The sequence below is a fragment of the Zophobas morio genome, unplaced genomic scaffold (assembly GCF_036711695.1).
Source record: "Zophobas morio isolate AGI-343-1 ecotype UQ-CSIRO unplaced genomic scaffold, CSIRO_AGI_Zmor_V1 ptg000038l, whole genome shotgun sequence".
Taxonomy (NCBI): domain Eukaryota; kingdom Metazoa; phylum Arthropoda; class Insecta; order Coleoptera; family Tenebrionidae; genus Zophobas; species Zophobas morio.
In genome coordinates, this window is record NW_026972143.1 from 423045 (window position 1) to 447131 (window position 24087).

Consider the following 24087-nt stretch of genomic DNA (forward strand, 5'->3'; position numbering starts at 1 on the left):
GTAAATTTGAAAAAAAAATGGAAAAATTGAAGAAATGAAAAAAAAACTATAAAATCGAAAAACTGATTAATTAAAAATCGAGAAATAGAAAAACACGGAAAACAAAATTTTCTAGAAATATAAAAGTCGACAAATTGTAAAATTCAAAAATGCTGAAGAATGTCAAAATAAACATCTAAAAACCGTAAAATTAAAAAATCGAAAACTGAAAAATTGAAAAAAATGAAACATTGAACAATAAATAAAATTGAAATACTGAAATGTTGATAAAATAGCGAAAATAAAAAATCTGATAACGAAAAAATCAACAATTGAAAAAAAAAAACAAATCTTAAAATGGAAAAATCGAAAAAACGAGAAACTGTCAAATCTAAAAATTTTCTAAAAATACTTTGTTGTGATTGGTCGGTACGGGTGCGGAAATTAATGTATGAGGGCCTCAAGTCTTAAAAAATGTGTTTAAATATTAAAGAAATGTGTGTATGCAACCAAATATACACCCACGTGAAACAGAAAGATCAAAGCAAATTATTTTGTAAACATTTTTTTGCAATAACGCCATCAAATTATGGGAAGGAATGAATAAATAAATATTACAAGTGAATAACTGTGATTAATCTATTTGTAAAATATGGGAAAATATGAAAATGCTACATATATCACTATAGTTGCACAAATTATCATACCCACAACAAAATCCCCCTAAAAACCCATTAAAAAAATCTAATGTATCCCCGAATTTGCATGAATTTCAAGTATATGCCTACCTAAATCTTGAGCCGAACTTTTAAAATCGCAAAGACCACACTTATAAGACACTTTTTCGTTAACGACATGATGTTTGAGCACGTGTTGCTTCCACTTAACCTTAACTTCGGATCTGAATGGACATTGATCACACTCGAACCACTTAACCCGCTCGCGCTTGTGCAGTTTCAGGGTGTGACGTATCAGATGATATTTTTGCGTCGTTTTGAACGAACATTGATCACACTTAATTTTGTGTTTTTCACTAACGTGTCTGTTTAAAAAGTCCAAGGAAAACGTTTTCAACGCACAATGCGCACATTTGTGCCAAACAAAATCCGTTTTATCTATGTTGTTTAAATGACGCTTACGTTTGTGTGTGTTTAACTCAGAGTAACATTTGGCTTTGTATGGGCACTGGTCACACCAGTGCCATTCAACGTGGTTGTGATGAGTCTTAATGATGTGTCCTTTTAAATAATCCTTTTTGTCTGTCTTGAATGAACAATAGTTGCATTCGTGCCATTTTACACTTAAATCCTGGTGTGACTCCTTGATTTCTGCAAATACGTCATAGTCGCATTTATGTTTTCGTATGAACAGTTTTACCAACCTGTTTGTGGTGTTGCGTTAGTTGTTGATGTTTCGTTAGGTTCTAGGCACCTTCGGGCGTGTTGCAGCCATTTCAACATAAAATAAGTTTCAAAACTACATTGTTTGCAAATATATCTCCGAATTTTGTTTTCTTGCGAGTTGCTTACGTTTTGTGGTTGAGAACTGTGCTGCTTTTTGATGTGTCGATTCATAACTAAGGTTAGGTCGGTCTGCAAGTTGCAGTCTTTGCAAAGGTATACTTCAATTTTGGATTTTTCGCAGTCGAAATGGGTTAACGGTGAACGGTGGGTTCTCACATGGTTTACCATTCGGAACACTGATGTGGTGAAGAACGGGCAAATTTTGCAATTGTGGACCTTGTTGGCGAAGAAACCCATGCGGGCATACTTTTCGGAAAATTCCAGCGCGGGCATGTTGTCGGACCTGATTTATTAACTTGTGCAAGCGAAATCGATTGTTTTACCCAATAGTTCAGCGAAAAATCATGAAACAACTTCGGTGAACATTTTAAACCTAACCTAAATACACAAATCACACAAATGTCATTTAGAGTGCGTTAACGATTTCCTTGATCTGATTACCTTGAGTTACAGAAATCTGTAACTGGTTTCATATCACAGACCATGGCCGACTAGTATAAAGATTATGGCCTGTCCAAAGGAATGTCAAAGGTACATTACGTGCTGCCATCTATTAATAATTCAAAAACGACAAAAGAATTATTAACACGTTTTGAAAGGCACAAAGGCATTCATACCGAAACAAACCACCATTACACGTTTTGAAGTCCCATAATGTCAAGTCAAATTAAAATTTTGCTAAATTATTAAGTGTAATTATTAATAGATGGCAACACGTATCGTACCTCTTGGACAGGCCATAATCTTTATACTAGTCGGCCATGCACAGACCATTAAGCAAACGTTTTTCTTTGTTTTTTCTAATAATGTCTAAGTCTTCTTTTCATAACAAGAAACTTAAAACATGTCATTCGCCAAAATCAGTCTTATCTTACCAAACAGTAGCCCCGCCCACCCGCCCTCTATTTTTTAACGGACATGTCATCTGCCAAAATCAGTCTTATCTTAGTAAGTATTAGCCCCGCCCACCCACCCTCACTTTTGTTAGAGGGGATTTCATTTGTCAAAATCAGTCCTATTTTAGCAAGTACTAGCTTATATTTGGCTTTCTTTTTACTTAATACATTTACTTTTCTTTGAAAAACACGATAACCACGAACATGTTTTTAATTTCTCGTAGAAAAATAAGGATTTTGCAATTACGATCCGCCCCTTGGCTCACGACGAATCAAATAATTCATCACAATTGTGATAGGGCAGGTGGGTGGGGCTTACGTTTTTCATTGTTTTTTTCTAATATGTCTAAGTCTTCTTTTCATAACAAGAAACTTAAAACATGTTTAAAATAGTAAATTTTTTAGGGAAATACCCATTTTGCAATTACTCCCCGCCTCAAAGTTTGACAACGAATGAAAAAGTCATCACGACTAAGATAGACACGGATGGGTGGAGCTTATCTTTGGCTTCCTTCTTATTTAACACATTTAATTTTCTTTGAATATGACGATACTCAGAAACATGGTTTTAATTTTTTGTAGAGAAACAACGATTTTGCAATTACGATCCGCCCTCTTGGCTCACGACAAATAGAACAATTCATCACAATTGAGATAGGGCGGGTGGGCGGGGCTTAAATTTTGTTTTAAAATTTACTTAATACATTTAGTTTTCTTTTATGAAAACGATACTCAAAAAGCTAATTTTTATTTCTTGTGGAGAAATAAGGATTTTGCAGTTACGATTTTACGCCTCCTTGCTTCACGACCAATAAAATAAATCATCACAATTGAGATCGGGTGGGTGGGCGGGGCTTAGATTTTGTTTTTTTTTCTAATATCTGTAGTCTTCTTTTTATAACAAGAAACTTGAAACATTTAAAATGGTAAATTAAGTAAAAATACAATTAGATTTCTTTGAACAACACGACACTCAAACCCATGTTTTTAATTCTTGTAGAGAAATAAGGATTTTGCAATTAAACTCCACCCCCTTGGCTCACAGCGAATAAAATAAATCGTCACAATTGAGATAGGGCGGGCGGGTGGGGCTTAGATTTTGTTTTAAAGTTTACTTAATACATTTAGTTTTCTTTTATGAAAACGATACTCAAAAAGCTAATTTTTATTTCTTGTAGAGAAATAGGGGTTTTGCAATTACGATCTTACGCCTCCTTGCTTCACGACCAATAAAATATATCATCAGAATTGAGATAGGGTGGATGGGCGGGGCTTAGATTTTTTTTTTTTTTTCAATACATCTGTAGTCTTCTTTTTACAACAAGAAACTTGAAACATATTTAAAATGGTAAATTTTTGTGGGGAAAAGCCGATTTTGAACTACTGAGCTCGAGGTGGATGGGTGGAGCTTACCTTTGACTTTTTTTTACTGAATCTAATTAGATTTCTTTGAACAACACGACACTCAAACCCATGTTTTTAATTCTTGTAGAGAAATAAGGATTTTGCAATTAAGCTCCACCCCCTTGGCTCAAGCGAATAAAATAAATCGTCACAATTGAGATAGGGCGGGTGGGTGGGGCTTAGATTTTGTCTTAAATTGTACTTAGTACATTTAGTTTTCTCTTATGAAAACGATACTAAAAAGACTTTTTTTTTATTTCTTGTGAAGAAGTAGGGGTTTTGCAATTACAATCTTACGCCTCATTGCATCACGACCAATAAAATAAATCATCACAATTGAGATAGGGTGGGTGGGCGGGGCTTAGATGTTGTCTTTTTTTTCTAATATCTGTAGTCTTCTTTTTACAACAAGAAACTTGAAACATATTTAAAATGGTAAACTTTTGTAGGGAAAAGCCGATTTTGAACTACTGAGATCGAGACGGATGGGTGGAGCTTACCTTTGACTTTCTTTTTACTTAATACATTTAATTTGAACAGCAGAATTCTTAAGAACATTTGTCATTTGGTAATTCCTCGAAATAAATAAATTTTTAAGCTCCACCTCCGGCTTACGACGAATAAGAAAAATTCATCACAATTGAGATAGGGTGGGTGGGCGGGGCTTAGATTTTGTCTTTTTTTCTAATATCTGTAGTCTTGTTTTTACGACAAGAAACTTGAAACATATTTAAAATGGTAAATTTTTGTAGGTAAAAGCCGATTTTGAAGTACTGAGATCGAGATGGATGGGTGGAGCTTACCTTTGACTTTTTTTTTACTGAATATAATTAGATTTCTTTGAACAACACGACACTCAAACTCATGTTTTTAATTTCTTGTAGAGAAATAAGGATGTTGCAATTAAGCTCCACCCCCTTGGCTCACAGCGAATAAAAGAAATCATCACAATTGAGATAGGGCGGGTGGGTGGGGCTTAGATTTTGTCTTAAATTCTACTTAATACGTTTAGTTTTCTCTTATGAAAACGATACTCAAAAACCTAATTTTTATTTCTTGTGGAGAAATAGGGATTTTGCAATTACGATCTTACGCCTCCTTGCATCACGACCAATAAAATAAATCATCACAATTGAGACAGGGTGAGTGGGCGGGGTTTAGGTTTTGTTTTTTTTTTCTAATGTCTGTAGTTTTCTTTGTACAACAAGAAACTTGAAACATATTTAAAATGGTAAATTTTTGTAGGGAAAACCCGATTTTTAGCTATTGAGGTCGAGACGGATGAGTGGAGCTTACCTTTGACTTTCTTTTACTGAATACAATTAGATTTCTTTGAACAATACGACACTCAAATCCATGTTTTTAATTTTTTGTAGAGAAATAAGGATTTTGCAATTAAGCTCCACCCTCTTGGCTCACAGCGAATAAAATAAATCGTCACAATTGAGATAGGGCGGGTGGGTGGGGCTTAGATTTTGTCTTAAATTGTACTTAGTACATTTAGTTTTCTCTTATGAAAACGATAATAAAAAAACTTTTTTTTATTTCTTGTGAAGAAATAGGGGTTTTGCAATTACGATCTTACGCCTCATTGCTTCACGACCAATAAAATAAATCATCACAATTAAGATAGGGTGGGTGGGCGGGGCTTAGATTTTGTGTTTTTTCTTTTTGTAATATTTGTAGTCTTCTTTTTACAACAAGAAACTTGAAACATATTTAAAATCGTAAATTTTTATGGGGAAAAGCCGATTTTGAACTACTGAGATCGAGACGGATGGGTGGAGCTTACCTTTGACTTTCTTTTTACTTAATACATTTAATTTGAACAGCAGAATTCTTAAGAACATTTGTTTAATGGTCTGTGTTTCATATTTCGTACAAAAAAACTAAAGTTTGAAAATTTCAGAAGTCGTTTATTACTTTTGTTCTTAGATGTTTAGGGTATTTGCACTGTTTTCGTTTCATTAATTTATTTTGAAGACCGCCTTCAGAATTTTACCTTGTTTCAGAGTTTCAATAGCTTCATTATATTGACTCAACTGGAAGGTCTTGATTCCCAGCACTTTGTAGTTTAAGTATCTGCAAAAAAATAAGCTACAAATTAAAAAAAAATCATGATTTACCTGTTTCCCATTGCTTCTATAAGACTCAGCGCCTTCTTAAAACAATAGGGGTTGATCTTCGACCCTAAAATCTTCATTTCTTTCCAGAAAACGTCAAAAGGGTTGATTCTACAACGCAATAATAATATTTAACCCCTTTGGGCACGTGTGTGTTACTGGATTCTGCTGTTAGGAGGCGCCACCCCGTACTGACAATACTTTCCCCCAAAATTTAAAAGCGAAATTCCCTGTTCGATAGCAGGGGGAGAGCCACTACAATCGATCACCACATCGAACGCATAACTACCCGGATCGTCGTACGCATTCTTCCTCAGCTGCTCCGGAGTGATCATTTTAAACCCAGTATCTACCAAAACGACAACGTTACTAACAAAACCCCCTATACCACTCGTACCAACTTAGTTTCCGGAGTTGGTCAAGCCGGCTTTGAATCGGCTCGGATATCATCACGTCCCTGTGACCTTGCAGATGTAAAGTGCAGGCCCATAAAGCCCCAGCTACTCCTCCACCCATCAACAGGATCTTCGCACCCACAGTGATGGGACTTATCAATTCCCATCCGTGTACCATGCAAGATATGGGTTCAGCAAGAACGGCTAGAAAAACCGGCGCATCCACCATTTTCTACCAAACTGACTTACCTTGTTCGAGGGTTATGGGTGGGTTTAGTTTGTAGACTTGTTCTTCCGGACATACCAAGTACTGTGCCCATCCCCCATCCACGTAGATACCAATGGTATTGGTGGTGCATCCGAGTTTACAGTAGTGGGGCTTGCCGGCGTGGCAGAAAGCGCAACGTTTGCAACCGCTACAACCATTTCGTTCAGGTTGGTCAAACTGGTTGGGTTTTACCTGTTGGGGTCTATGGCGACGTGGTCGCCTTCTTCGAAGTGGATGACATCTTGTCCCACTTCGACGATTACTCCCGAGATTTCGTGCCCCAGGCTGATTTCTGTTGATTTTCTACAAGGGTACTCGCCCTGGAACGGGAAATGGTTGAGGGTTTTTTAAGGAAGTGGTTTAGCTACGGCTAGAATGTGGAGGTCGGTGCCGCAGATTCCAGCAAATGATACTTTGACGAGGATGTCGTTGGGGTCGTTTATTTGGGGTAGTTCGGAACGCGTTAGTAGTAAGGTTCCGTCTAAAAAAGAGAATTTGAGGGCGTCCATGGTATTCATTGTGGCGGCTTCGCCCCTGCGGGGGTGACAAGTGGCGAGACGACGATTGACCGAAAGTGACTGTCAAATAAAGTGTCAAATAGCTGCAACATCATTATTTTAAAAATAAATTTCATGGTCCACTAGACGACTTTTTTCCATCATGTGGATCAGTGGATTTATAAAAAAACTAGTTTTAGTAGCAATATATTTGATATTTTCGATAATAAAACTTTACGAGATACAATCAAATTGTTTTATTACCTAATCGCTACTGGAAATAACAAGTTATAATCCCTCAAGCTATACCTAATTACAAAGTCAGCATATCACAGCCACCTTTGACTCAGTTTACGTTTAGTACAACTCAGTTTCAAGCGAGCGGCACAAAAATACACTCTAACAAACAAACAACAGTTTATTGTTCCATCACCACGACATTACAGCTTAAATATAGCCTTAGCAATGGTCCCCTTCTTCAAGTGCTCAATCGCCTCCTGGTACTGATTAAGCGCGAACGTCTTAATCCCCAGATTCCCATAATTCAAATACCTATCTCCCATAGCTTCCAACAACCCCAGCGACTTCGGGAAACTAAACGGGTTAATATTAACCCCAAAAATCTTCATCTCTTTCATGTAGATATCGAACGGGGCAACCCTACAACACCAATTAACTAACCTAACCTCACAAACCCCACCTTACTTACGAAATGCGGCCGTGAGGGGGCGCCACCCCGAAAATACACAACTTCCCGCCTGAATTCAAAAGCGAAATGGCGTGCTCGATGGCTGGCGGAAAACCACTGCAGTCGATAATCACGTCGAACAAGTAGTTAGGATCGGCGGCTTGCTTTTCCTTGAGTTGGTTGGGGGTGATTAGTTTATAACCCGTATCTGAAATCAACTGGTTATTTCTGTGACTATTGATGGTTGGTACGACTGACTTAGCTTTTTTAACATGTCAAGTCGCGCGGTGTTGGGTTCCGACACTGTGACGTTTCGGTGACCTTGAAGATGTAGGGCGCACACCCATAAATTACCGATGATGCCGGCGCCGGTCACTAGAATCTTGTTACCGACGTGGATGGGGCTGACGATGTCCCAGCCATGGGCTAAGCACGACAACGGTTCAGTGAGAGCGGCTAAAACCAGGTAAAACGTCACTTTTAGTGTGTTTTTAGTTTAGGGTTTTTGGTTTTTAACCTTGTTCTAGAGTGATGGTGTCTGGCAACTTGTGCACTTGGTCCTCTGGACAGACGACGTAATTCGCCCATCCTCCGTCTCTATAGATGCCAATAGTGTTGTTAATTCCGCCTATTTTGCAAAAGTGGGGCCGGCCCGAATGACAGAAGTGACAACATTTGCACCCGCTGCAACTCAACAGTCAGAAAAACCCCAGTTTCAGTGTTGCCAATACCTGTTGGGATCGACTGAAACCCTGTCTCCCGCCTTGAAAGTTTTAATATTGGCGCCGACTTCGACCACAGTTCCCGAAAATTCGTGCCCTAGGGTGAAAGTCCGCTCTGCGTTGCACGGAAATTCGCCCTAACGACAAACCGATAACTAATCTCCATTACAAAGACAAACAAGGTCAAAGAATGTATATTAACGTACTTGTATGATGTGCAAATCCGTGCCGCAAATTCCTGCGTAAGCGACTTTCACTAAAATCCCGTCGGGGTTGGTGATTTTGGGCACTTCTACTTTGGTTAGTTCAAGTTTTTTGTCTTTGGCTGTATACCGGAGGGCTTCCATCTTGGCGGCTGGACACGTTCTGTTTTTTCAGAGTGTACAACGTGTATTTATATGTTTTGCTTGTTTGTTGATGATGTAATCTATGGATTATGGTTGATAAAAAACGCTTTACAACGTATATTGATAATGGTATCAATTGGTGGTGACCCGTGAAGATGTTGAGCTGGGAATGTACGGGTTATGTAAGAAGTAAGAGTGATGATGGCGCCGACGTTTTTTGTGTTTTATTTAGTTATGCTAAATTGATAATAAAATTGGATTTAAATGGATTAAGCTTAATTGGTTGTTGGAGATTTAGTTTAGATAATCCAGAGAGCAAAATTTGCGTTTGTTTATGTCATTATTATTATTATTATTATACTTACATTAGTGAGCACAATGGAAACTGATTATGTTGTTGTTAAATATGTACTATTTATAAAGTAGTGTCAAGGTTTTTCTCGAAATTAATGAATACTTAAACCGCAAATGTTAATTTAGTTACAAGTATTTGTGTAGAGAACTAGTTTTACTTACACATATACAGAGTGAGCTGTTAACTGTCAAATTGTTGACACATATATATGTCTATATTTTAAACAAATACAATTTGTTTGCACTAATCTGTACAATCGTATGCAATTATTATTTTGCTTAATGTGATAAATCTGGTGTGACGTCAAGAAAGTAAAAAGGTCAAATAGTTATCTACAAAATGCTACAATTTAATTTGTTCTTTCGTGTGATACATATGAATCTTTTTTCAAACCAATACATTTAATTTACAACAAAGTGGTGTATTTTTTTTCTGTTGGCATAACTAAATGTAAATGTCACAATTACGTCAACTAGAGTCAGCGAGGTTATGAAAAAATGGAACTTTTTTCACTAATTCCGAACGACGTAGATCTGATATTTTAGAGAAATGTAGGTACGTCACTAGAGGAATGAGGAAATTTCAGTACCAACAAAAAAAGTTTTTCTTGTTAAACTTGGGTTAAAATACTTAAGTTTCGTTTCTCAGTTATAACTAGTAAAAAAATAGTTGTTATCTTTATATAATTGACAGTGTATTAGTTTTTTTTTTAAACTTGAAGATACATAACTTTAACGAGTCAGAAATAAAGACCCTCATATTGATACCATAATTACTGATAAGCCTGATAAGTATTATTTGTTAGCATATGCAAAGTAGACACACAGTGTATTTATGTATATGAACAGCCAAGTAAATATTATACATGCTATCACATCTATTAAACTTTCAAGTGCAATTTCCGTGAAACAATATAATGGCCATCAAAAAAAAACGTGAAGTTGTTATCAAAATCACCATTTATTGTTTTACAACTTTACAAGCACGAACTAAACCTCGAAAATCGCCTTCGTAATATCGCCATTTTTGAGAGCCTTAAGTGCCTCTTGAAACTCCCTTAACTTGAACACCTTAATCCCTAACTTATCGTAGTCGAGATATCTACAACCCACCAATCAAAACTTACATTTAAATCACGAGGTACCTACTTGTCGGCCATAGCTTCCACCAAAGCCACCGCTTTAGTAAAACTGAACGGATTAACTTTAACACTCAGTAGAGTCAATTCTTTCATATAAATCATATACGGGGAGACCCTAAAATAATTAATTTTTCAAAAACAAGACAAAAAAGTGTGTTAACCGTACGAAATTTTCACTCCAGGTGGCGCCACCCCGAACATACAAATTTTCCCGCCACTCTTCAACAACTCAACCCCTTTTTCCACAGCAGGCCCGTACCCCGAACAATCCACCACCAAATCAAACCCTCCTCCATCCATTTTCACGTCTTCTGGTGCCACCACGTCATACCCCATCTCACCCATCAAACCCCCAATCAAATGTCTTCTTCGTGCGTTTAGTTCGACCACCGTCACTCTTCTGTGGCCGTGCAAATGCAGCAAACACGCCCACAGAGTGCCGATAATCCCCGCCCCTATTACAAGGACATCTCCGCCTAGTGGGAGGGGCGACACTAAATCCCAACCGTGCGAGATGCAAGACACAGGCTCGGCTAAAGCGGCCGTTTTTAGGGAGATGGTGGTGGGGAGCTTGTAGACTTGTTCGATGGAGCATAGGCAGTATTCGCCCCACCCACCATGGTTTTTCACCCCTAGGTTGGCGTAAAAGCCGCCGGTGGTGCAGAAGTGGGGGTTACCGGTGTGGCAGAAGTGGCACTTGTGGCAGGCGCTATTAGGGTCGACTATGACGTGGTCGCCTTTGGACAGGGTGGTGACTAGGGGGCCGTAGTCGACGACGGTGGCCGAGAATTCGTGGCCGAGGGTTAAGGGACGTGGGTTGCAGGGAAATGCGCCCTAGAAGGAACGTGGAAACTAATAAATGAAGCTTGATTAACATGTAATAATGAAATCTTACGTGTATAATGTGCAAATCGGTGCCACAAACTCCCGAATACGCAACTTTAACAAGAACTTCCCTCGGATGCGTGATCACAGGTACTGGAACCGTAACACACTCAATTTTTTGTTCCTCAGATCTGAACTGAATTGCGTCCATTTTGTTAATAACAGTTAATAATCTCAATTTTGTTTAAAGCGATACAATTATCAATAAAATCGTACGTAGGCAACCAACAATACCCCGTTTCAAATTTACCGGTCGCCCGTCCGACCCGCCGCTAGGTGTCGCCCCGCAAACGTCAAATTAGATAAGATGGCGGTCATAATAAAAGTTTGTGTTTGTTACATCTGTGATTAATTCCTCGCATTTGAAGATTTTTGTGTGTGAAAATGTGGAAGAAAACCCGCGTGAGCAGTGCCTGAGCATTTCCCCGTAAGTCCCGTCGAGAATTTCGGCCGCCTTTGGCCCAGAACTCGGCCGTTACGCTTTCGTTATTTTTGTGCCTATTTATTAATTCAAATATTTATTTTCGGGCTCGGGTGTCGCTTGCAGCCCTCGGGGCCCCGAAAGCGGCCCTTCGTCGTCGTGGCGCCCCCTTTTAACGCTCCGCTGCCGAATTAACTGTAACGACTAATTGCCCATTCAGCACATGTCCACCACTACGCCTAGCGACTTTAATTGTGGGCCGAAATGAACGAAAATCGGCGCTTGTCACGTGCCGAGGAGTGTAGAGTTACAGGGGCTTCCTGGTGAGGAATGCGGCGGAACGCCCAAATGGGCACCGTGCCAGGGACGGCTTCCCGTTTCGGGAGCCCCCGGAAGCCTTGACATTGCGTGCAGACGCCGCGAAAGTGGGGCCTGGGGTTGTTGACTGCGTGTTGGTCGCCCCTTTTCGTGTTCTTTATCAGAGTGTCAACACCCTAATTTGTTTATTCGGATGGATATGGGGTGGTTCACCGATATCGAAGCAAACAGCGTCAACGCAAACGTCGATAGCCTAATTTGCTAGTCGAGATTGTGCACACTCTATGTGTCAATAGCCTGGTCCTGGGGTGATACCAGGTCCTTTTCTTTTCTCTTTTTTTCCAGTGATTGGCATAAATGGTTCACGGTCTTGCGGATGATGTAATTGGGTTCACGTTGCGCGACTTCCTCGGATCGACCCGATTTCCTCGGATAAATATTTGCACGATGGTCTGGTCGAGGCGGAGGAAATGAATGCGGGGAAAAATGCGTTATACGATTCATGTGTGGTGCATGTGGTGCGATAATTAATTAATTACTGCATCGGTGTGTCTAGTTTGAAAGGGTTTTAACAATCAATTTCCGTCAACAAAGGGTGAATCACACGGCGAAGCGCAAACCTCACAGAGCATTGATTTAGTATCTGAACAAAGCTAAACATTGTTGTTTGTTTGGAAATTCGTTTAGGAAGTAGCGATGGCTAGAACAATAAGCTGATTGGTAGTGCTGGAAATTGTATTTGCTTATTTTTGGATGATTCATTTTGAGGTGGATGGGTATGTTATGGACTGGTGTTTGGAAGTTTCTTATGAGCGGTCGCTGAAAGACGGGTGAGTCACGGGAGTTTTATGCCCTTCAGACGTCGAGGAGTTTTATTGTAATTCAAGGAACGTGATAAGATCGATATATATGGTGTTTTATCGTAGTTTGATCGATTTACTGACGCTCAAAAACTGGCCCTATAATCTCGTATAATAAAATAAATATATGCAGATTTCGGACTCTAATTAGTATGAAACTCGTTAAGTTGACTTCTACAGTTTCAATAAAAAACTAAACATTAATCATTATTTTATGTCGATACTACTCCTATATTTTTTGAACATTTATAGGTAGGTAAAAATAATCCGTAGTTTGATTGCTTTTAAAAACCCGTGTCTCAAGTCGTCCATGAAATGTGAATAAGAAAAAAGTGCTGGTTCTGAAAATTTAAATAATTTTTACTTCCCGATCGTCAGCTGCTTGACTGAAATTTTTAAATTGTGTCGTAAATGTAGTATAGTTTCCCCAGTTCTAATTCGGTTTTATGATGTTTAAAAGGTAACTTCCTTAACAATAGATTACTACTGCCGGTGATGGGACAGTCATAAATAAGGATTTAACCATTATAGTGTATAATGGTATGGGCATGGTGAAATCTTATTTATGACTGTCCCATTACCAGCAGTAGTACTATATTGTTAAGGTAGTTAACTTTTACACAATGGGGTATTGTACTCCCAGTTTAAAGTGGTTTTTATGACAAGATAATAAACATTATCACCTCATTATTACCCCACGAGGGATAATATGAGTTGAATAACAAAGTACGACCCTTCAAGAAACCGACCAGTTTCTTATTTATGCCTAGGGATTTACTCTATTGTCCCCATCATCACCTTCGATACAATGGACCCATCATAGAAACCACTTTAAACTGGGAGTACAATACTATCATAAAACCGAATTTGAACTGGGGAAATCAAAATTTTGCATTCGCTCCAAAAATTTGATGATGCCTTTTCGTCGTTTTTTCAGTTTTTTTGGTGACTTTTTTTGGCCTTTTGTTTTTTATCGCTTTTTTTGATGTTCTTATTTCGTAATTTTTAATCCCTCTTTATTGGTGTCTTGTTTTTGTTGCATTTTTTTGTGCTTTCTGACGCAATTTCCTATTTCCTATCCTTCCTATTTTTTTTGCTTTCTTTTTGCTGCTTTTTTTTGACATTGTTAAGTTCCCTTTTTAGCCTTTTTCGTCTTTTTTGTCTTTTTTCTGATTTTTCATTGTCTCGTTTTTTGCCGTAGTTTTTGTGGATTTCTGTTTTTTTTTGTCATCGTTTTGACTTTTTGGTTCGAATTTTTATGGAAATTTTTTTCTGTTACGTTTTCTTGTCCTTTTTGTTTGCCTTTTGTTTTCCTTTTTTTTTGTCGCGTTTCCTCTGGCTCCGTTTTAGTCGCTTTTTTGTCGCGTTTTCTTTAATTTTCTTGTCGCTTGTTTGTTTCTTTGTTTATTTTTGTCACTTTTTTTATTTACCTTTCCCCCTTTTTTGGTGTCTGGTTTTTTTGGGAGTTTTTTATACTTTCCAGTCCTTATTTTTTGTTTGTTTTTGTCGCGTTTTTTGTTCCCCTTTTTGTCATATTCTTTTCGTTTATTTTTGTCGCTTTTTTTGCATTGTTTAGTCCTCTTTTTTGCTTTTTTCGTCTTTTTTTAGTTGTTTTTTCTAATCTTTTGTTGTCTCGTGTTTTGTTGTAGTTTTTGTGGATTTCTTGTTTTTTTTGTGGCGATATTTTACCATCATTTTTGTTGGCATTTTTTTTTGTCACCGTTTTGACTTTTTTTTGATCGGAGTTTTTGTGAACATTTTTTCCGTTACTTTTTCTTGTCCTTGGTTTTTGCTTTTTTATATCTCTTTTTTTTGGTGACTTTTTTCTGTTTTTTTTTGGCGCGTTTCTTCTGGATCCATTTTAATCCCCTTTTTGGTCGCATGTTCTTTTATTTTTTGTCGCATTTTTTTCTATTTTTTCGCTTTTTTTCGTATTTGTTTTTTTTGTCTCAGTTTTTGTAGACTTTTTTGTCGTAGTTTTTTTTTGGCTTTTTCGTCGTCTTTTTTGGTCGCGGTCTTTTACTCTCCTTTTTATCATCTTTTTCTTTTGTAATCGTTTAATTTTGTTGTGTTTTCTCCGTGTCCTTTTTTTTCACTTTTTTAATTGGCTTTATTGTGTCATTTTTTTGTCGCATTTTTGGTGAAGTTTGCTGTCGCAGTTTTCGTGGACTTCTTTGTTGCTGTTTTGGCTTTTTTCGCCTGTTTTTGGTCGCAGTATCTGTGATTTTTTTTATGTTTTTATATCGTCGCATTTTTTATCACGTTTTTTCGTTCTTTCTTTTGTCTTTTATTTGTCGCTTTTTGTAGACTTTTTAATTGTTTTTTGTATCGCGTTTTTACTTCTCGTTTTTTTGTCGCATTTCTTTTTCGACTTTTGCCTCCTTCAATGTTTGTTTTTTTTGTGTGTATTAGTACGTGTTGTCTTTTGTTTTGTTAGTATTCTAAACATCTTTTTTGTTGTTTTGTTTTCCAATCCTATTTTTTTGTTTAGTTTTTCGTTTTCTTATCACTTTTTAAATTGCCGTTTCTTTATCGCGTTTTTGTCCCTTTTTTTAACGTCGTTTTTATTCCCTTTTTTCTCGCCTTTTTGTTGTTTTTTTTTCTGATCTTTTTTTGTCTCAGTTTTAGTGGATTTTTTGTTTTTTTCTGTCTCCTTTTTGATTTCATTTTTTGCACCGTTTTGACTTTTTTTGGTTAGTTTTTGTAAATTTTTTTTTACGTTTTCTTGTCTTTTATTTGCCTTTTATTTCCATTTTTTCGTTGACTTTTTCTGAGTTTTTTTGTTGCGTTTCCTCTGGCTCCGTTTTAATCGCCTTTTTTTTCGCATTTTTGTTTTTTTCATCGAGTTCTTTTATTTCCATTTTTTCGTTCTTTTGTCTTTGTCGCCTTTTTTCGTATTGTTTAGTTTTTTGCTTTTTTTTTGTTTTTTTTTTTATAGTTTTTTTCTGATCTTTTGTTGTCTCCTTTTTTGTCGGAGTTTTTGTGATTTTTTTTGTTATACGTTTTCTTGTCCTTTTTCTTTGCCTTTTATTTCTCTTTTTTTTTGTTGACTTCTTCTGATTTTTTTGTGGCGTTTTGTCTGGCTCCGATTTAATCGCTTTTTTTGTCACATTTTCTATAATTTTTTTTGTCGCATTTTCTATAATTTTTTTTGTAGCATCTTTTCGTCTTTTTCACATTTTTTCATATTTGTTTTTTTTTGTCGGAGTTTTTGTGTACTTTTTTAGCTTAGTTTTTTTTTTTTTGTTACTTTTTTGTCGCCTTATTTCATCGCTATTTTACTTCCCTGTGTATCATCTTTTTCTTTTTTGATCGTTTAATTTTGTTACCTTTTTGGTGTTGCTTTTTTGGACGCCTTTTTTTGTTGTTTTTCGCTACTTCCTTTTTAATCTCCTGTTCTTTCACTTTTTTAATGGGCTTTATTGTATCGTTTTTTGTCGCATTTTTTGTGGACTTTTTTGCCACAGTTTTTGTGGACTTTTGTTGCTATTTTGGCTTTTTTCGCTTGTTTTTAGTCGGAGTACCTGAAATCTTTTATGTTTTTATATAGCCGCCATTTTTATCGCGTTTTTTTGTTCTCTTTTTTCGTTTAATTGCTTTTTTGTCGTGTTTAATTCTCCTTTTTTTTTGTCGCAGTTTTTTTCGTTTTGTCGCTTTCTATCATCTTTGTTTTTTTTGTCACATTTTTTTTTTGACTTTCTATTTTTTGTCGTCGCGGTATTTTTCTTCACCTTCTATCACTTTTTTTCTGTGATAGTTTTATGTTGTTTTTTGTTGCTTTTTTTTAAACACCTTTTTTTTGTCGTGTTTTTGTCTGTCTCTTTTTTAATCGCCATTTTTTGGCGCGTTTTCTTTTTTTTTTTTTTTTAATCATATTTAAGCATATTTTTTGTTACTTTTTCATCGCCTCTATTGTCACCATTTTGTCCTCTTTGCCCTTTATTTATTGTCTGTTTTGTTGCATTTTTTGTGACCTTTTTTGTAGCGTTTTCTTGTAGTGTCTTTTTTTGTATTTTTTCGCAGTTTTTGTTACCTTTTTTGCCATCTTTTTTCGTCGTGATATTTTACCCCTATTTCACTTTTTTGTCGATTTTTTGTCACTTTTTAGTTGTTTTCTTTCCGCCTTTTATTTGTCGTCTTTTTTTTAATTTTAATATATATAATTTTTCTTGTCATTTTTTTGTCACATTTTTTTAGTTTCATTTTATTTGGCGCCGTTTTTTTGGTGTATTTCCTTGTTTTGTTTTTTTCGTTTTTAAACTGTCCTAGATTTACCCATTTATACCTAAACGACTTATAAGGGTCGTTATAAAAACACTCTCATCGAATCAAGTTCTATAATTTATCAAAAGAATAGGATTTGTTCGATTGTGCTTCAAAGGCAAGAAAAGTTCTGTCTAGATAACTTTGCCCAATTTTTTAAACTTTCGTAGCCATTTAAGACATCGGGGAAGTTGTAAAGTCGAGCATATGCCTCGTCCACTTCATCTATTTTTTTTCTTAATCAAATCAAAGTTGCGAAATTTTCTCTTAGTGGAAGCTTACCGAATGATTTTTAATATTGATAAAAGTCGGCTTCTTTGTTACCCAATGAATCCACAACTATAAAAGTTATTGTCAACAACACACACATGTTGCTTTATTTATGTGAATAATGTGATTGTTGACATTTATTGAGCCCTTATTCACTAATCCCAGCGGATATTTTATCATTATATTAGTAGACTCTCCAATCGGGCTTAGCCTCGGCAATCACACTATCTCTTATCACCTCCACAAATAAAAGAAACAGCGTTTCTCGATCCCAGGTCATCCGCATAATTATTACTTTTCCGAATGAAAGAAACAAATCCACGCATCTCCCAGATTTCTCTGCTTGTAGGTTAATTAGCTCGTTAATTTTTCTTATATTAACAGTTCGATTTTCAATACCTTTTTCAGCGACGTTTATTGATATTTAAGCCAGATCCTTAACGAGCGCAATTAACGTCTTTATCTTTCGCCCGACTTCCAAAAAAGGGGCGACGTTTAGCCAACAAACCCATCTGTCGCACTCCGTAAATTAAAACTAGAAACGTCTTCAAAGCGCGAATTTACGTTGTGTATTCGTTCTCAATAAATGATAATAAAGCCACTGATCTTCGCTCATAACACAAATCCTTGCGCAAGATCGCGCTCTTGGACCGTTTCCCAAAATAGGGTTTGCATATTGCAGAGATTGGTTTTTCGTGGCCTGATTTCTCGGTTTAGAATAAAACCGGAATGCGCGATTTTTCGGAGGGATTATTTTTTTTCAAAGCGTCTCACGAGATTTTCCGCGTTGACATTTCGAACGCCCCAGTCACATCACCCTCTGCCAAGCCCATATAAAGCGACTTTCTGTCTTGACGTCACAGCGAAAGTATCGAATTATGCACTCTTTGTGGAGTTGTTTGTGGAACGATCGAGTTTCGACGGACGTTCGGTTGGATTTTCTATTTTAAAAAGTGATTTATTGTCGAAAAGATTACACAAAGGATCGGCCTGACGTTTCACTTCTTCGGACAAATTGGGTGAGGATGTCGACGCGGTTTTGAGAGAAGTTAAATTGTTTTTCCGAGAGTGCTGATTTTGTTGTGAAATTTTAGACGTATTTTATGAATATCGTGTGGTCGGTAAAACGCTAATATTGTATCCGCGTTTTAATGATACCTACACGGATTATCGTAAAAAAATTAACCACAGTTGATAAAGCTCGGGTTAGAACGGAGTTGAAATGGTAAAATTTGAATTTTAAATTGATCGCCGCTTTATTAATGAAGCAGTTATTTAAAGTAATGTTCAAATTGAGTAATGAGTGGCTGCGTTTTAGACGTTGTCGCAATTTTTATGAATCTAAAGACAGTTTTTGAGATTGATGGAAGTTTGATGGCGAATGTATGGGTAATATGTGAAGCCGCAAAAAATTAAATGGATGTGAATGAACCAAAAACCTATCAGTTCTGGACGAAAAAAGTATTAAAAACAGTTTGTTGCAGAGCAAAAAATTTAAGAAAGCTGATAACGCTCGAGTCGGGACTAAATTGAACGAATAAAGTCGGAATTTTAAATAGAGCTCACTTTATTATCGAATTAATTAAGTTACCGAACTGCCACTCAGTAGTGTCGAAATTTACAAATAAAACGCGAGGCGAAGTCGAGAGTTACAATTAGGTGAATCGAGGCTTGCAAACAATGTAGTGACTTTTATTTGATAACTTGGTAAAAAACTGTTTCATTGTACTTCAGGAGCGAGGAAAGTTCTGTTGAAACAACTTTCGACCAATTTTTTTTGTAGTCGTAACCCCTAGATCCTAATTTAATATCAGATCAAAACTTTCGGGATTTTTCGAAATATTTTGAAAATAAGTCATCAAGGGTCCCGCTAATTTGTATAAAATTCTTTCAAAAATAAAACAAGAGATTCCCGAGATTCTTTTAAATTCTTTGAAAAATAAATACAAGGAATGTCCAAGATTCTTCAAACTTTCTCAAAAATAAAACACAAGAGGTCCTTCAGATTTTTCTAATTTTTTCGAAAATTATACATAAGTAGTCGCCGAGATTTTTCAAATTCTTTTAAATATGAAATAAGGGGCCCCAGAGATTCTTTCAAACTCCTGCAAAAATGAAACACAGGGCTCTCGAATATTCTTAAAATTAAAAAAAAAAATAAAGGACAAAGGATCTCGGATATTTTTTCAACCGCTTTCAAAAATAACATAAGATTCCCCGAGATTCTTTCAAATTCTTTTAAATATCAAATAAGGGGCCCCAGAGATTCTTTCAAACTCCTGCCAAAATAAAACACAGGGGTTTCCAATATTCTTCAAATTTAAAAAAAATAAAGGACAAAGGATCTCGGATATTCTTTCAACCTCTTTCAAAAATAACATATGATCCCCCGAGATTCTTTCAAATTCTTTTAAATATCAAATAAGGTGCCCCATAGATTCTTTCAAACTCCTGCAAAAATAAAACACAGGGGGTCTCCAATATTCTTCAATTTTTTTTTAAAAATGAAGGACAAAGGATCTCGGATATTCTTTCAACCTCTTTCGAAAATAACATAGGATCCCCAGAGATTCTTTCCAAATGAAACTAGGCACCCTCAAGATACGTTCGAACTCTTTAAAAAATAAACCAAGAGGTCCTCTAGATTTTTAAATTTTTTTCAAAGATAAAACAGTTAAAAAAAAGTACGAGATTTTTCAAATTTTTTCAAGAATAAAGCGCAGGGGACTCCGGATTTTTTTTACAATTAAAAAAAGGGTCCTTTGATGATTCTTTCAGAATTTTTAAAAAATATACTGGGTACCTCAAGATTTTTTCGAACTTTTTCACAATAGAACCCAAGAGGTGGTCAAAATTCTTTAAAATTCTTTCAAAAATAAACCAGAAAGGGTCTTCCAGTTTGTTTAAAAAATTTTTAAAAAATAAAACACAGACGGTCCTGAAAATTCTTTCAAATTCTTTAGTTAAATATCGGGTCTTGAAGGTTCTTAAACAAAAATTTCGTTCAAACTCTTTAAATAATAAAACCCAGAAGACCTTGAAGATTCTTTCAAATTCTTGAATTCCCTACAGGGTTCCCAAGATTCTTAAACTCTTTAAAAAATAAAACACAGAGGGTATTGAACATTCTTTGAAATTCTGTAATTAAAGGCACTAAAAACCCCCAAATTTCGTTCAAACTCTTTAAAAAATAAAACCCAGAAGGCCTCGAAGATTCTTTCAAATTCTTTAGTTGAACATAGGATCCTCAAGATATTTAAACTCTTTCAAAAATAAAACACAGAAGGCCTTGAAGATTCTTTCAAATCCCTTTCAAATCCTTTAATTAAAGACACTTGGCGTCCGCAAATTTCATTCAAACTTTTTAAAAAATAAAACCCAGAAGGCCTTGAAGATTCTTACAAATTCTTAAATTGTCTACAGAGTTCCTAAGATACTTAAACTCTTTAAAAAGTAAAACACAGAGGGTATTGAACATTTTTTAAAATTCTTTAATTAAAGGCACTTGGAATCCCCAAATTTCGTTCAAACTCTAAAAAATAAAACCCAGAGGGCCTTGAAGATTTTTTCAAATTCTTTAGTTGAACATAGGGTTCTCAAAATTCTTAAACTCTTTCAAAAATAAAACACAGAAGGCCTTGAAGATTCTTTCAAATCCCGTTCAAATCCTTTAATTAAAGACGCTAGGCGTCCGTAAATTTTGTTCAAACTGTTTAAAAAATAAAACCCAGAAGGTCTTGAAGATTCTTTCAAAATTCTTGAATTGCGTACAGAGTTTCTAAGATTCTTAAACTCTTTTAAAAATAAAACACAGAGGCTATTGAACATTCTTTGAAATTCTTTAATTAAAGATACTAAGAATCCCCAAATTTCGTTCAAACTCTTTAAAAAATAAAACCAAGAAGGTCTCGAAGATTCTTTCAAAAATAAAACACAAAAGGCCTTGAAGATTTTTTCATATTCTTTAGTTAAAGAAACTAGGCGTTTCTAAGTTTCGTTCAAACTCTTTAAAAAATAAATCACAGGAGGCCTTTAAGATTCTTTCAAATTCTTTAGTCAAAGACAAGGTCCTCAAGATTCTTAAACTCTTTCAAAAATAAAACACGGGATACCTTGACGGTTCTTTCAAATTCTATAATTACAGATAGGATCCTTGAGATTCTTAAATTCTTTCAAAAATAGAGCACAGAAGACCTTGAAGATTCTTTCAAATTCTTTACTCAAAGAGAGTGTCCTCAGGATTCTTAAACTATTTCAAAAATAAAACACAGTAGGCCTTAAAGATTCTTTCAAATCTTTTAATTAAAGATACTAGGCGTCCCCAAATTTCATCCAAACTTTAAAAAAAAAGAAAACCCAGAAGGCATTGAAGATTCTTCCAAATTCTTTAGTTAAAGAGACTAGGCATTTCTAAGTTTCGTTCAAACTCTTTAAAAAATGAAGCACAGGAGCCCTTCAAGATTCTTTCAAATTCTTTAATCAAAGATAGGGTCCTCAAGATTCTTAAACTCTTTCAAAAATAAAACACGGGATACCTTGACGGTTCTTTCAAATTCTATAATTACAGATAGGATCCTTGAGATTCTTAAATTCTTTCAAAAATAGAACACAGAGGACCTTGAAAATTCTTTCGAATTCTTTACTCAAAGAGAGTGTCCTCCGGATTCTTAAACTATTTCAAAAATAAAACACAGAAGGCCTTAAAGATTCTTTCAAATCTTTTAATTAAAGACACTAGGCGTCTCCAAATTTCATCCAAACTTTAAAAAAAAAGAAAACCCAAAAGGCCTTGAAGATTCTTCCAAATTCTTTAGTTAAAGAGACTAGACGTGTCTAAGTTTCGTTCAAACTCTTTAAAAAATAAATCACAGGAGGCCTTCAAGATTTTTTCAAATTCTTTAGTCAAAATCAGGGTACTCAAGATTCTTAAACTCTTTAAAAAATAAAACACGGAATATCTTGACGGTTATTTCAAATTCTATAATTACAGATAGGATCCTTGAGATTCTTAAATTCTTTCAAAAATAGAACACAGAGGACCTTGAAGATTCTTTCGAATTCTTTACTCAAAGAGTGTCCTCAGGATTCTTTAACTATTTCAAAAATAAAACACAGAAGGCCTTAAAGATTCTTTCAAATCTTTTAATTAAAGATTCTAGGCGTCCCCAAATTTCATCCAAACTTAAAAAAAAGAAAACCCATTAGGCCTTGAAGATTCTTTCAAATTCTTTAGTTAAAGAGACTAGACGTTTCTAAGTTTCGTTCAAACTCTTTAAAAAATGAAGCACAGGAGGCCTTCAAGATTCTTTCAAATTCTATAATTACAGATAGGATCCTTGAGATTCTTAAATTCTTTCAAAAATAGAACACAGAGGACCTTGAAGATTCTTTCGAATTCTTTACTCAAAGAGAGTGTCCTCAGGATTCTTAAACTATTTCAAAAATAAAACACAGAAGGCCTTAAAGATTCTTTCAAATCTTTTAATTAAAGACACTAGGCGTCTCCAAATTTCATCCAAACTTTTAAAAAAAAGAAAACCCAAAAGGCCTTGAAGATTCTTCCAAATTCTTTAGTTAAAGAGACTAGACGTGTCTAAGTTTCGTTCAAACTCATTAAAAAATAAATCACAGGAGGCCTTCAAGATTCTTTCAAATTCTTTAGTCAAAGACAGGGTCCTCAAGATTCTTAAACTCTTTCAAAAATAAAAGACGGGGTACCTTGACGGTTCTTTCAAATTCTATAATTACAGATAGGATCCTTAAGATTCTTAAATTCTTTCAAAAATAGAACGCAGAAGACCTTGAAGATTCTTTCAAATTCTTTACTCAAAGAGAGTGTCCTCAGGATTCTTAAACTATTTCAAAAATAAAACACGGAAGGCCTTAAAGATTCTTTCAAATCTTTTAATTGAAGACACTAAGCGTCCCCAAATTTCATCCAAACTTAAAAAAAAAGAAAACCCAGTAGGCCTTGAAGATTCTTTCAAATTCTTTAGTTAACGAGATTAGGCGTCTCTAAGTTTAGTTCAAACTCTTTAAAAAATAAAGCACAGAAGGCCTTCAAGATTCTTTCAAATTCTTTAGTCAAAGACAGGTTGGTTCCTCAAGACTCTTAAACTCTTTTAAAAATTAAACACGGGGTACCTTGACGGTTCTTTCAAATTCTATAATTGCAGACAGGGTCCTTAAGATTCTTTAACTCTTTCAAAAATAGAACACAGAGGACCTTGAAGATTCTTTCAAATTTTTTAATTAAAGACACTGGGCGTCCCCAAGTTTCGTTCAAACTCTTTAAAAATTAAAACGGAGAAGACCTTGAAGATTCTTTCAAATTCTTTAATTACAGACAGAGCTCCCAAGATTCTTAAACTCTTTCAAAAATAAAACACAGAAGTCTTTGAAGATTCTTTCGAATTCTTTAGTTAAAAACACTAGGCGTTTCTAATTTTCGTTCAAACTCTTTAAAGAGGGCCTTGAAGATTCTTTCAAATTCTTTAGTCACAGAGAGTGTCCTCAGGATTCTTAAACTTTTTCAAAAATAAAACACCATAGGCCTTAAAGATTCTTTTAAATCTTTGAATTAAAGACACTAGCCGTCCCCAGATTTCATCCAAACTTAACAAAAAGAAAACCCAGAAGGCCTTGAAGATTCTTCCAAATTCTTTAGTTAAAGAGACTAGGCGTTTCTAAGTTTCGTTCAAACTCTTTAAAAAATGAAGCACAGAAGACCTT

General features: G+C 35.6%; 5 protein-coding genes across 5 annotated transcripts in view; 1 reads left to right on the plus strand and 4 right to left on the minus strand.

Moving 5' to 3' along the window:
* Positions 1 to 604: 604 nt before the first annotated feature.
* Positions 605 to 1901, minus strand: LOC135140019 (zinc finger Y-chromosomal protein 2-like). The gene is made up of 2 exons (XM_064070392.1): positions 1361 to 1901; positions 605 to 1307 (listed from the first exon to the last, which is right to left on the minus strand). Exons 1-2 carry the CDS (start codon positions 1773 to 1775, stop codon positions 724 to 726), a joined length of 999 nt encoding a protein of 332 aa, XP_063926462.1. The 5' UTR covers positions 1776 to 1901; the 3' UTR covers positions 605 to 723.
* A 3796-nt stretch (positions 1902 to 5697) lies between these two features.
* On the minus strand, positions 5698 to 7384 carry LOC135140053 (uncharacterized). Its single transcript, XM_064070448.1, has 7 exons — positions 6957 to 7384; positions 6781 to 6908; positions 6570 to 6736; positions 6327 to 6524; positions 6085 to 6274; positions 5929 to 6036; positions 5698 to 5884 (listed from the first exon to the last, which is right to left on the minus strand). The coding sequence occupies exons 1-7, from the start codon at positions 7104 to 7106 to the stop codon at positions 5770 to 5772; spliced, it is 1056 nt and encodes a 351-aa protein (XP_063926518.1). The 5' UTR covers positions 7107 to 7384; the 3' UTR covers positions 5698 to 5769.
* Positions 7385 to 7485: 101 nt separating this feature from the next.
* On the minus strand, positions 7486 to 9032 carry LOC135140054 (D-altritol 5-dehydrogenase-like). Its single transcript, XM_064070449.1, has 6 exons — positions 8702 to 9032; positions 8505 to 8632; positions 8291 to 8457; positions 8032 to 8229; positions 7795 to 7981; positions 7486 to 7745 (listed from the first exon to the last, which is right to left on the minus strand). Exons 1-6 carry the CDS (start codon positions 8840 to 8842, stop codon positions 7526 to 7528), a joined length of 1041 nt encoding a protein of 346 aa, XP_063926519.1. The 5' UTR covers positions 8843 to 9032; the 3' UTR covers positions 7486 to 7525.
* Positions 9033 to 10138: 1106 nt separating this feature from the next.
* LOC135140068 (uncharacterized) lies at positions 10139 to 11374 on the minus strand. Its single transcript, XM_064070468.1, has 4 exons — positions 11234 to 11374; positions 10505 to 11172; positions 10346 to 10453; positions 10139 to 10298 (listed from the first exon to the last, which is right to left on the minus strand). The coding sequence occupies exons 1-4, from the start codon at positions 11372 to 11374 to the stop codon at positions 10187 to 10189; spliced, it is 1029 nt and encodes a 342-aa protein (XP_063926538.1). The 3' UTR covers positions 10139 to 10186.
* A 152-nt stretch (positions 11375 to 11526) lies between these two features.
* LOC135139893 (GTPase-activating protein CdGAPr) overlaps positions 11527 to 24087 on the plus strand; it is a 78210-nt gene continuing 65649 nt past the window's right edge. The window contains exon 1 of the mRNA XM_064070256.1: positions 11527 to 11650. The gene's annotated coding sequence lies outside the window, so the exon portion shown is untranslated. The remainder of the gene's footprint in view (positions 11651 to 24087) is intronic.